The sequence below is a fragment of the Ptychodera flava genome, chromosome 2, assembly GCF_041260155.1.
Source record: "Ptychodera flava strain L36383 chromosome 2, AS_Pfla_20210202, whole genome shotgun sequence".
Lineage (NCBI taxonomy): Eukaryota > Metazoa > Hemichordata > Enteropneusta > Ptychoderidae > Ptychodera > Ptychodera flava.
Window position 1 is genome coordinate 21,219,198 of NC_091929.1, and position 13,928 is coordinate 21,233,125.

At 37.6% G+C, this 13,928-nt stretch overlaps 1 protein-coding gene across 1 annotated transcript; it reads right to left on the reverse strand.

The window, feature by feature from the left end:
• Window positions 1-2,094: 2,094 nt before the first annotated feature.
• Window positions 2,095-9,664, reverse strand: LOC139116825 (SET and MYND domain-containing protein 4-like). The gene is made up of 2 exons (XM_070679519.1): window positions 9,547-9,664; window positions 2,095-5,946 (listed from the first exon to the last, which is right to left on the reverse strand). The coding sequence occupies exon 2, from the start codon at window positions 5,862-5,864 to the stop codon at window positions 3,843-3,845; it is 2,022 nt and encodes a 673-aa protein (XP_070535620.1). The 5' UTR covers window positions 5,865-5,946; window positions 9,547-9,664; the 3' UTR covers window positions 2,095-3,842.
• Window positions 9,665-13,928: the final 4,264 nt, after the last annotated feature.

Here is a 13,928-nt window from a genome sequence, read left to right on the forward strand (position 1 = left end):
CAAGCAGCGATCAATTTTACTTCAGTTTGCATTTCATGATTACACTCAGTATTGAAAATACTTTGAAATTGTCAGTTGACTGACACAAACACATCATCTACAATTGCTATGCTTTTAGTATTACAAAGCCATTGTCATTAACCCTTTGAAAGTAACTTTACAATACAATATTTTATCTTCATACTACAATGTCAATACTTGGTTAAGAGGATCCAAAAGCCTTCTCCACTAACTAAAGCTGCCTTCGAATGCTACTACACTGAAGAGTACTGGGTCTGGCATTTCTCATGTTGTTACCTAAATTATCTAAATTATCTTAGGGAGCCTTTCATAGTTAAAATCCATAAACAGACTCCCTAGGGTGGTCTGTAGAATTTACAGTTTTGTACGCAAACAACATTCGTCAAAGATACCTGCGAGGGCAAAATCCATACTTGGTAGTGATTCACACTGCAGAAGAACAACAGAGAAAAATTGAAAACTGTCCGTGGGACAGAATATTACATTGATATTTTGACCTTTTGAACCCTGACCCCTTGTGACCTGTGATGTCATGCAGGGATTTATCCCCAGATCAGGTTGAAAGGTCGGTGTGATTGCCAGAGTCTATGATTGATGACGTAAATTAATAGCGTCAAAAAACAGCATATGGAGGAAACGCATTTGAATAAATATTTTGTAAAATATTACAGTAACAGTAGTGTTTCCTATTATGAACATAAAAGCTCTTCATGTAAGTCTATAAAAATTAGAAGTGAGCAAACCGGTGATCCTATTGGTTGTTCCAAGATTTAGGATCAATAGAAATCTGGTGGTTCTACAGGCTAGCTGGATAGTCCTCTTGGTAGTCTGGCAGCCTTGCTTGGTAGTCCTACTGCCTGGCTTAGTAGTCCTGCATACACTTCATATCACATCAGAAGTCCCAAAAGTAAGCATGAGCTATATTCATAGGATCAGTGCAATGTAACTGGTTCAAGCAAAAAAATTGTCGTCTTGGAACTGAACTGCCGGATTTGCTCACATCTGAAAGATTTTGATTGGTTCCAAACACTCCTATTCAATTACTACTTGTTAATAGCTCACACTACATGTGTGTGGGGCTGTCATACATTTCTTCACATAGATGTTATTTCAGTCCCATCACAATGGCCCTATCTTACAAAATATTCCACAGTTTTACATCAATTCACTGAATTAGGTAATCAAAAATACCTCGACTTAAAAGTTTTCTAATGAAGAGAATTGTTTCTGTGCTCTTTAACCCTTTCACCACCATGGTTTGGCCCAAAGCCATTGTTATCATTGATGAAGGTAAAACTGTTACAGGGAACTGGGGGTGAAAGGGTAAAAATATGTGGGTCACACCTACTGTAACCCTATCGTCAGTTATGCACATGTAATACTGTAGTTACATCCTGGGTTATGAATGTACAGCATTCTGCATGAATGTACAGCATTTACCACAATGCTAGGGGTGACGAAAATGATTGAGAGATGTTTCAATGCCAAGCTTTGATGTTTGGCTGATTGTCTTGTGAGAAAGGTGATCGATCATTTGCATATTGAAAACCTGGAATGCAAACCTGACGATGGGGCTGCTGTGATGAAGTTGTGTCAAACACAAATGGAATTGGCTAATCATTTTACAACTACAAAAGAAATATCAAATGTACTCATTTTAAAACACAATTCACTAATGTCTTTTTAAATTAATATTATCAATAGACTATGATGAGTTGCATGATTGTGAAATCAATAAAAATGTCAATTCTCTAATTCCTTAAGGTTTATGATATACAATACATATGACCATACCGATTCCTTGATTGTGCTAATCACAATGTAGATTTTTATCAAAGTTATAATATATACGATGTGATTATTAACATTGTAGGGGAAAACATGCAAAAAAATCATACTTCTAACTTGTGTACCACCTAGGGGCTACACCCTATTAATGATGCTGATTGTAGAAATAGTTATGGAGCCCTTCTTTGATTTAGGGCTCCTTATTTTGAAAGGTCATAATTCACGATAGCATGAGTAGGATGTGAGTCACATGCAAGTATATTTGTATAAAGAAGCATTGGCAGCAATAATTGTAAAAGTTTCTTCTCTGTTAGATATTTTGAAAGATTTGGACTTGTGCACTCGGTATGCAAATAATATACTCACTCTCTGATCCTGCCGTATATTTTGGTAGAAAAACAATCGGCTGAATCAGAGCCAGAAAGCAGAACATCAAGCCATGCATTTCTCAGTTTTCAAAACAGACTTCCCATGGTTACAAAAACTTGATTGCATGTCCCAACTTTTTTTCGCAAAAAAATAGGTAACTCTTAATTTAACAAAGATGAAAACTTGTTGTTATACTGACAGCAGTTGAAAAAAAATAATGATCGGTGGGTAAAATAATTGTTTGAAAATAGGAAAGAAATTGTGACTTGCACAAGTAACAACCTATGGTATTCCCCTTAAGTGTGTTGATTGCACAGGGAAAACCATCTCTATTTAATATTTAAATAGTTAAGTTAATAAAACTATAAAAAGTATCTTGAAATGGGCATTCCTGTTTAAATAGAAGCATGATATCAATCTACCTCTACAGAAATATAGGATGTCCATGGTCCAAAGTTTGGAAGAATTATGGTATACAATAAAATTTAATTTTTAAAATGGTAGTGAGACAAAAGGAAGATTTCACAAAAAAGGTCATATGCTGAAAACCCAAACTCTTTAAATAAGGTTACTTCAAAATCTACGTCATTTGACAAGAAATGGCAGTTTAAGTTCACAGTATCACACTTTATGATATATAAATAAAATTGAGAACACTTTTTAAGTATTTTCAGTTTTTCTACTTATGTTGTCTGTATGAACTATGGATGAGAATCTCACTTTCTAATAAAAATTGATTAAATGTAGACTACATGGCTGGAACCCCTTGAGAGATACTGTACCCCCTGATAGTGTTTATGGTAAAATTTTTTTATGCAATTCTATGTCCTTAATTTTAACATTTTGTTTTAGAAGCTTACAATGAATGAATGTCACTATGCAATTGAAGAAAAACATGTACCGTTCGATTATGCCTGCAGCCTGTGTCCCTATACATTCATTGCGTGTGACCATAGGGATCTGACACGATTCAAATGAGCTTGAATTGTGTGACCTCATTGTACAACTTTGAAAACAGATCTTGGTTTCGTTTCTGAGGAAACGTATAGTTTTGATAGTCATGCTGAGATAGTTTCAAAAATACAGATTTGGCACTTCTTGCCAATAGAGGGCGCCCTTTTTGTCCAGCCGACACAACGGGAACAAAGAGGCAACATTGATGACAGTATAGACTTTCAACAGTCCCTTGTGCCTTCTTTGCCTAAAATACTGATATGGCCACCATTGCAAGTGCCATACAATATGTTTTTTTCCTGTAACTAAGAACCACTCTGTGTCCAGCAAAACATTCAAAGTGCACAGACAGGAAAAGACCACAACAGCATGAGCAACTGTTGACAGTTTACATAATCGTACTGACCATGCAACCCATGACTGCAAGATGCATTCTGTCTTTCTTGAAAGAGTCACATTGTAAAATTTAATTTCTTCTGTGAAGATTTTGCTATGATTTTGTCGTATATTCATCTTCCAAAATGTAAACAGCCATTGTACAAAATTATGAAGTGAGCAGATTCCCTTGAGCAGGGTTGGTATTGGCACAACTTACATGTGAATATTACGCCATATGTAAATGTGGCTGATGTTGTTCAGGCAAAAGGATAGAATCAGACAGCACTGTGGGTAGAAAAGGAGGGGTCAAAGGGCAACAGGCATTTCATGCCTCAGTCAAAGAAAACACAGTTGGCATCCACATTGTAGCACTGTTTCAGCGCTTCTTGGCAATTGTTGATGTCCTTCCAGGGACGACAGATCATCTCGTCCATCAGAATCAGATGGCTTCTCAGGGCAGGTGTCATTCCCTCAATTTCTCCATTGAGAACTTTATTCAGGGCTGATTTATAGACCACTTCGGAGGTCCGTATAGTCGCCATATTCTTCAGAACATCAAGTTCATTATGGCAACTGGCACATTTGACGGCCTTCATGTTTGGCATGGGTGGGATTTTCAGGGCGCCGTGACACTCCACACACCGATACTTCGGATAAACTTCCTCAATCTGTGGATACAACGGCCAATTTTTGATGCAGGCTTCACATTTACACGAAAAGAAGTACTGCTCTCTAAGCTTGGTCTGTCTTTCAGCCTTCTCGTGCACCGGATACAAGTATCCATAGTTATCGACAATCTCATCACCTTTGTAGATGTTTCTGGTTGCCCTGACAACACAGGTGTCCCCATAGCAATTTCGGGTCACTGCTGGGTCGCAGGAGTGGTTGAGTAAGCTCATGGTGGCGTATAGTCCCGACCCGACTTCAAGAAATTGACATTTCTCAATAGAAGAGCGGTACAATTCGTATTCAGAAACTTCGTGCGCATTGCAAGGAATACTCTGAGAGTGTGTGAGGATAAGTCCACCTATGTATGCTTTGACATCAAACCCAAGATCCGCCGTGTCAGCTGTTTTGAAATAATCAGCATGCTCTAGACACTTGAGTAGGTAGATGGACTTCACGGCTCGTTTGAAAAGGTCACCAATAGTCCGGTCTCTGGCATGAGTCACCAGCTTGTATATAGTCGCATATTCACTGGTGTATATTCCATCATCGTTACACGGAAGAATCCCGTTTTCTGACATTTTCAGGCCGGACTTCAGCTGATCCCGAAACTCAAGCAGAAATGGCAATCCAGTCTGGATGACAATCCGCAGTGCCAAGTGTCCCATGCCAAGCCCTATGTTCTGAATCAAATCCAGGTATTTGCACTCGGTCTGATGATAGCTGCTCCAGGACTCATCCCGGCATTCCGTGCTGCAGTAGGCTACTCCGGCACACTGGAGACACGGAATTGGCGCAAGGACGCTTTTGTAACAGTGTTGGCAGTGACATGTATTGCAAGCCCGTAACACCACAGATGCAAAGGGCTTTTCAACGAGCAGAACATCACCCACTTTTATATCGCGAGTTGCGACGGCATAACGACCCTGCTCTAAACTGCTGACAATTTCAACCGCTGACGACAAGCAAGGAATTCGACTGTTGGGGCCGTAACTCAAACTTGGTGGCATTTTCTCTGAATGCTTGACTTTCCGTTTGGCTTCATTCACATTTCCCTTTGTGCAAAGTTTTATCTGGGTCTCAATGTCACTTTTGAATGCCTTTCCTTTTTTCTTGTCAAGTTTACTGTTGTCTACGCATTTTTTCGCTTGTTGAAAACTCTCGATGGCGGCCGCGCCCTCACCCAGACTTCTCAAACAGCCTCCTCGGCGGTAGTAAAGTTTATAATGGAGATCGTCAGGGTAACCACACTGAAACGCGCGTTGGATGTCTTCAAGACATAACTCATGTTCCTTCATTTGATACAAAACGGCTGACCTATTTGCATACGCAAGCGTAAGTTCGCGTGACTGGAAGTCACAATCACTCGATATGGGCGCACATAAAACACTCTCTGTGTAGAAGTCGAGTGCTTTTTCATTTTGCTGTTTCTGGAACGCTGAGTTGCCTTTGCTTCGCAACTCGGCCGATTTCTCCGCCGATTTTTTTTGAAACCTCGGTTCCACTTTTGTGATCTCCTGGATGCATTCAAGGTTCAAAGCAAATGCCACTCTTTCCTCGTCTGATTTCAACTTTGCGAATTCGTGCGACAGCGCCTGGATGTCATCCGCTTCCTTCAGCTTGTCAGAAACATTCTTGAAAACCAGGTTGAACTCATCGCTTGAGTTGTCTTTGTTGCCTTTCTCCATGGTAACCGTAAAGAATTGGATTAAAACAAGACTTTTCTCATATGCCACTCAAAACTTCCATCTCTTCTACTGGAAACATGCCCTGAAAAGGAACAAAAAAATCACTCTTTGTCTATGAAAGGTGTAACAAATATCCAGTAGCCAGAAGTGCATGGAAATTGTTACCTATCAATGTGCTTGGCAACAATTCTTGTTTCCAGTATAGCTTCAACTTACTGTAGAAGTGGCTTTCAAAATCCCTTTTGTAATGAGTGTGAACTATGACCTTCATGTCAAGGATCAGTTTATGGACAAGTCCATGTACGATACAACTGATCCAGGACATAAAAGTCATACAGTACTGTAGTTCACACTCATTACTAAGGTGGGACTTCGAAATCTACTTTAAATTAACCTTGAAAATGTTGAAGCTGCATTTTCTGTGACTTTGTCTCAAAGCATAATAATTTCATCATAGATGAGTTGCTCCCAGGATGCATTGCTCTTGTCTGTATCGCACCATCTTGCTCAGAGATTTTTAATGGAATTTCCACAGACTGTGGAGAGGCGGATTAATGAGTTTGAAACTGTGCATTTTCCCATGATTTGGGATTAGAAAGCAAGAAGCTGGACTTCTCTGCAAAGAGAAAATGCATGAAGATACACTGGACACAACTTTTCACCTGCACAAACAGTTACATGCTTTCCTCTTTCTACCAAGAGTGTATTGGTCAATCCCATGAATACAGTCGACGCCAAATTAAAATATGTGTGTTTCTGGTGATGTACTTCCAAAAATTAGGTGGATGAAATTTTCTTAAATATGTTTTTGTTTGCCAAGAACAAATGTGCTCAAAATGTTTTGAACATGCAAAAAAATGTAGGGTCGATGGGTTTTTCTAGAGTCAGGCGGGTTACCGGAAATACATTTTTTTGTTTGGCCTGTAGACTGTACCAAAAAGTAGAGTATGCAGTGTAGCTGCATGTTACACATATCATGAACTCAGTCTGCAGCAACTGATGGTTCATTGGAGAGAATTCAGAAAACTCTCAATCAGATTTGAACAAATATTATATATGGCAACTATTCACCTGACAAAGACATCACAGTCAAAGAAATCCCCAACCCTTGGTTCAATAACGCAGCTACATTGTTGCAATATTTCAGACAGCAGCACAAGCTTGTTCACCAAGGAGTTCAACGGAGGGACAGAGGTGAGGACCCATGACCCCCACTGCTGTGAAAGTAGGGGTATGGTATAGTGTGAAGACAAGGAGAACAGCATGTCAAAATTCTGTCAAAAAACTGGCAACTATTTAAGGGCCAGTAACGCTAACTTTTGATAATTTTACACCATTTTTTGTTTTGAATGTGAATCATAATTCCTTGTTCTACTTCCTAAGACAATTTGATTATACAGAGTTCAGCTTGTCAAATCAGCCCGTACTATACATGTGTAAACTGCTATTATTGAAAAACGACTTCTGGTCCGGACTAGAATTCAAATGTAAACAAACAATGCATTTTACACATATAGACGTTAAGTTGACAAGCTAAATAGTGGGTGTTTCAACATTCTTCAGGGGAGTGGAATAAGAAGTTTCAATCAATATGCAAAATATAAATAATGAAAAAATCATCAAAAGTTAGCATTAATGGTCCTTTAAACAATGATATTGTGTCTCTATCATCCCAACATTGCTTCAATAATGTTTAACTTCAGAACGATATCTAATCGCAAGAAGGCAGAGGGGCAGATAAATTTTTGATTGGACAAGTATTTTCAGAAAAAAAGTAACAACAAAATATTTAAAATTTTGATAAAGTTGTTTCCAGCCATATCTGCACCAGGCATACATACTAATATAGACAAATAAAAGTTGTTGAAATAAAGAAATTGATACAAATTCCATTTTTATACCACACTCAAACATCAATAATTTTGTTTCTTTACACACACACACACACAATTGTGACATACATGATTCTTTTCTCAATAGTGTGATTTCATATCTTTGCATGTTTTCAGAATTTAACTGCATACTAACTGACATGAAGCATTAGCACTAAAAATGTTGACTCATTAAATTGTTGGTTGAAGTATTTTGCCTGACTTGATGTAAATCTGAAACACTGAACAGTTGATTCCATGGAATTTATACTGGAATAATAGAAAAAGAAAGAAAAGTTGCAGTCTTCAATCGCTGGTTCATTCTTGCTTGTTGACATTGATGGTTTATTTGAGTTCAATGCCTTGTTCTCCTTAGAAACTTGTGTTCAGTTAATAAATTTGTTCAGGAATTATCAAAGTTGACAGAAGAGGTGCCTTTTTGACTTGGACAGGACCTAAAATTGATTACAGTTTTCCATGGATGAAGACTTTACAGTTACTATAAAGACATTTGTAACAACCTCCCCATCAATAAAATATAAACATTTATGAGCAGTGAATTTTGACAAGGAAGAGGAAAAATTTCCTGACTATAACTTATTGAGCTCCCTAAACCCTTTCACCACCATGGTTTGGCCCAAACCTATTGTTATCAATGGTGATTCTGGACCTGCATACAAGGCATCTGGGGGTGTACAGGTTAAGCCTTCTCAGTTTTTGAGTGAAATATGATCCCTCTCAAATAATCTTAATCCTAACCCTAAACACTTGAAGATCAGACTTGATAGCGCCCTCTACAGGATGTCCCCCACATAGCATGATTTCATGGGAGGGGAGAAGAGGGGGCTTGTCTGGACTGTCCCTAAAGGTTCCAATATCCACCCCGCACCCACACCCCACCCTACGCCCTGCACTATTTGGAGAAATTTTAAAGGGGACACAAATTACCCCTTTACATGAACAATACAAGAAAATGCTGGGTATAGACCATAATTATGACAATCAAATGTAAGTTTGCTGCAAGCATGAATGTGAGTTTTTTTTCGCTTTTTCTACACAATGTATCAAAAATGTTACATTCAAAGAAGCTAAACTTTTTGAACAAAGTGTGATTTTTCTCTCCAGGACAAAAATAATACTGTTGTGTTATTTGTTTTCCCAAGAGGAATGTTATAATATGTAATTGGTCCTGAATATTAATATGCAGTCTTAGGCTAGAACTAAAGCAAATATTTGTGAGCAATTAAGTCAATACCACGCTACTTATCGAGTCACTTTTACTATGCTGTGTAAGAAAACTACTTAATTTATGAGAAATATTTTCTGTAATTTTTCTTTCGTCTGCCAAAATATATCATGAGGCGACGGTATTTAATCTTGTAGACCATCATAAGTTTTTCCATTTGTTTTCGCGACAAAATGGGTCAAATATTCCTTTGTTATCCCCCATCCCTTCCTGCGAGAGTGACTAAAATTGAAACTGATTGTCATGCATTGTTTTAAACATTCCATTCCGACATTTTTGCCAACAAAAGTCATCTTCCCTCCTAATTAGATGCTTGTATGGATACATTCACGTGATGGTAGACATGCCTCGCTACTCGAATGACTTTTTGCCATATATAGAAGACCAACACTCGGATCTCTTTCAGGCCAAAGCCAAGCCCTCTCGGCAAACACAAGAGCCAAAACAAGACACATGGCGTTGAAATACGACTGTCATTGGTCACATGTGCCCGGCGAAACCGTGAAAATGACTCTAGTTTTAGCAATTTTGGCGAGGTCTGACCAGCCCAGAACTTGTTACTTACCTTATACTCTCAGAAAATTTAAACAAAGCACGGTTTCGACACGCAATCCTTTGACATGCGATCCCAGTCTGCCGCATACCGATGGCGGACTGACCTTATATTCAATAGCCGAGCAGCTGATTACCTCTGACCCCAGAGCGCCCCCAGTTCACTAAGAATTCTTCTTTTGTTTTCATCTAATTCATAGTGTTCTATGATATGTCTGGAAAATTCTTTCCGGCCAGACCTCAAACCATCGTTTGCATCGCTCCTCGGGAGGTGTTCTACCGAATGGGAAGTCCAAAAAGTTTATTACTGAATATTAAAATATTTTACTGACGAGTGAGGCTGAGTTGTGCTTCTAGTCAATATATTTGTTACAAGCGAACCCCTTTGTACAATGCACAGACCATTAAGCACAGGGCCACACATACAGGGCATTATCAGTCATAGCAAGGGTGTAAAAAATTCATATATAAATTATGATTATGAAGTGTTGATAAAAAATTTCAATGTTTCTGATTTTATTGTATACCTGCAAAAGTACCCTTTGCACTCGAATCCAGAATGACAATCAGCATTTATACCAAATTCACCACAGTTTTAGTGACAGACCCTCACAATATCGTCAGTATACTTACAGTAGTAGCATTGCACTAGTTACTTGATGCACGGTCACATTAAAGCCACAATAGCAGCAAATATGTAATAAACTGATCTCAAAATATCCTTAGTTTTCCAAGAGTTTTCTTTGAATAAGACCATTAAAGACTGAAAAAGTGTATAACGCTATCATCAGTGTCAAAAGTGGCATGTAAATTCAAACGTTTTAAAATCATTTTAGATTTCCTGCCATTTGCAAAAACTAATCATGTGACAGAGAAAATAACAGTTACAACAACAAAATATCAACCATCGTGTGTTGTGCATTCAACTAAATGGCACCATGCTTGTTTCTTGAACGAACACGATGTGTATGTGCACGGAATACTGCAATTCTTATACTGTTCTGAGGGCGCAATTTTACGTGTGCGGCATCCATTTATTATTTAAACTGCTGATATGTGTAAGTATGGTCCAAATCAGTGAGCAATGATACTTCTATACACGTTCTTCAGTTAGCACATTTACACGAACCAACTTTGGTTTGAAAATAAAATCATGAAAATAATGCATAAAATTGGCAGCTATTGGGGCTTTAATGCCTTGGCAATCTCTCTGAACAGTGTCATTGAATGATGACCTCCACAAACAAGAAGTTAGTTTCCTCCGTTCTCACCATCAGCAGCGTCATCTCCTCTCAACGCTCTGAAGCAAACTATGTCACCGATAATATTTTGAATCGGTGGAAACATCATCAAAGGAGTCACACAGGAAAGGCGGGGCGGGACAGTGAAAGGAAAGAAATTGCCTCTTTTTTTACACTGGCAAAGCAGCCGCCATTTTCAGTGTACCTTAGATGTTGAGATATAGAAATTTCTTATCTTATCACTTCTTTTATCTTTCTGTAAACGAATTTGTTTCAAAGATTGCACTCTAGTATCAGAGTCTGAAGGACAAACTCAACAAAATACAGTTGGTTTGTTACTGAAATATATCTGTTTGCTTCTGTGAGAATTACATCGATAGCCCTGAGAGAATACAAAGTATGCATTAACCCTTTCACCACCATGGTTTGTCCCAAATCCATTGTTTTCTATGGTAAAGTTGGACCTGTATACAGGGAACTGGGGATGAAAGGGTTAATAAAGGCAAGTGGTTGTTTATAGTTTATATCATAGACAGCAGAGGTGTGACTTCCACTGTGTATGTTTAGTACACATTTTAATGTGGAATTTTCTATTCTTGCCTGAGAGGATCACCTACAAGCAGAAAACATTTAGAGCAACTTCAGTACATTTGGAAAAAAGAATTTAACTGACATCACAGATAAGTTAGTGTATTATAATATAAACCTCATTATCAAATTTAAGCTGAATTCTGTGGTATGTTAAAATGGTACAGTTTTCTTTGCAACATGTTTCACACATCTGATTTTGATGAGAATACCAGTGTTCGACCCCTGATACTACTGGGCAGATCATGCAATATTGAGAAAAAATTGATGGTTTGAAGTTGCACCGATCAGATTCTAATGTTTCACATTATTTCATGAATTTGAGTGGGCACAGTCCAAAGATGTGTCATTATTCTGTAGCAAGGTGCACGTAACTGAACTATGTCGCACCATGCGCTCACATGACTTGGCAAGTGTCTACAACACTCTGTCATCAAGATTACAAACGTATCAGTGAAAAGTGTTCAATCTCCAGAATTAGAGACAAATAAGGCCATTGAAATATGCAAATTTCTGTCAAAAAAGTCATCGCCTTTTTATCAATTTCATGAGATCTACTGATAGCTATTGGGTCAATTATTGACCATTGGAACTAAAATGAAATCATAAAAAGACAAGACAAGGCCACTTTAATATTATGTTGACAACAAAAACACCTGATACGCACTGATTTTAAATAATGCCCAACCGTTTAATGTACAACCAACCGTTTAATGTACAATTAATACTCTTTATTAAAATACAGATCTTCTTAGTATGTTCAGTACTGTATCATTTTTATATCATATTTAGTTGAACTCCTTTATAAGTTTACAAAGAAGAATACATTTTCAATGAGAAAATCTTGGATTGTTTCTCATTAATTAGATCAAATGAGTTCATATGGGCATACTTTGTTCTGCAAAAAAAAACTGCACCAAGTACAGCATTCCACCACCCCCACCATGTGTTCCAAAGTCAAAAACATTAATTAAGTCAAAATTTCAAAAACGAGGCTTTAGGCCACCAGCATGTCTTGCATTTCACATCATTGCCATGGCCCAGTGCAAGAGGGGCATAACTCATGTTCTGGTCAAAATTGAGTTTTTGATACATTTTTGTTCGGGAATGTGAAATGTATCTTTTGTGAATATTTTGAGTAACCAAGTCAATATAACTCATGTTGCCATGGGAACGTAACTTGACTTACGCCCCTTTTGCACGAGAAAGTCGGTGCCCTGAGGGCGTAACTCCCTACTTACGCCTGTTTTGCACGGGCAAAATGTAAAAACATCGAAATCTAAAAACATCTTATGATGAGGATGCTTTTCATGATTATTTCATCAAAAACAGAAAATTGACCTGTGCATAAAGAACATAACATATGATGAGTTACGCCCTATTAAGGTGCAAATCATCACGAGGTACTTGGTTTTTTGCTCAGAATGCTAGTGCAAAAACAGGCGTAACTCCACGTTTTTTTAATCAACATAAAAATGATTTCATAATTATAACATTCATTTATGATATTTTATATATCTATAACATTACCCTTAACCAGTTAAACCATTAACAACAAATTGAATTTTACCGTTAAAGGATTTTAAAACCTTTATTCCCCAATAACTCAGTTAGTTGAAAAAGTGAGCTACACCCCTTTTGCACTGGGCCATTGATTATATCGACGCCCCTCCCTCCCAGATTTCGTGAAATTTCCTAGAGTCAGCTCAATGCAAATACACGAGGTGTTTCTTTAAGTCAAAGAACATAATTTTGGGTCACATTGGCACATCAATTGGTGGGTAACATCACACCTTCTAATTCCACCCCTCCCCCAAAATATTTTACGTCAAACACGTTGTTTGAACAAAGAAGCCACTACAATGGAAGGTTATGTCGAATTTGTCACTTTGGCACTAGATGCACTCTAAATGTTCAGAAACCTGGAAAAAGTATTTTGTTTTCAAACAAAGCTACAAAATCATCTGTAATGTACAAGACACTGGCTGTCTCATTTTATAATGTTGAGTACTGTATACACTTTATGTCATTCAAAAGATGACCGATGGGGGTCGAAACAGTAAATGGAAGAGCCTTATGACCCAACCAGTGGCAAGTTCTCTGGGAATTACAAAATTACAATACGAAAGTTTACAAGAACAAAAACATGGCTGAAAGTATCAATTTTGAGCAACAGACAGTTAAAACAACGGGTGTGAAAAACATAACTCCAATTTTGTTTGATACAAGTTACTACTTTATTGTTGAACCTGTTGAAAGATATTGAATGAATGGGTGACCATGCATATATTCGACCCCCGATTTTAGACACGATAAATGCTAAAATGAATTATTGGTCATGACCATTAATTCATTTTCGCGATGGTTTCATTTAATTCACAAAAGAACAAAACATGTGATGAGAAAATGCTTCCATGGTGATCAAAGATAAACATCTACAGTTACGAATTTGAAAAAATGTTAAAATAAAAAAGACACAATTGGATTAAAATGCAATATAACAAATTCATTGAATGAAAATATTCTGAATAATTAGGAATTATAGCAGGTACAATGTCATTATATT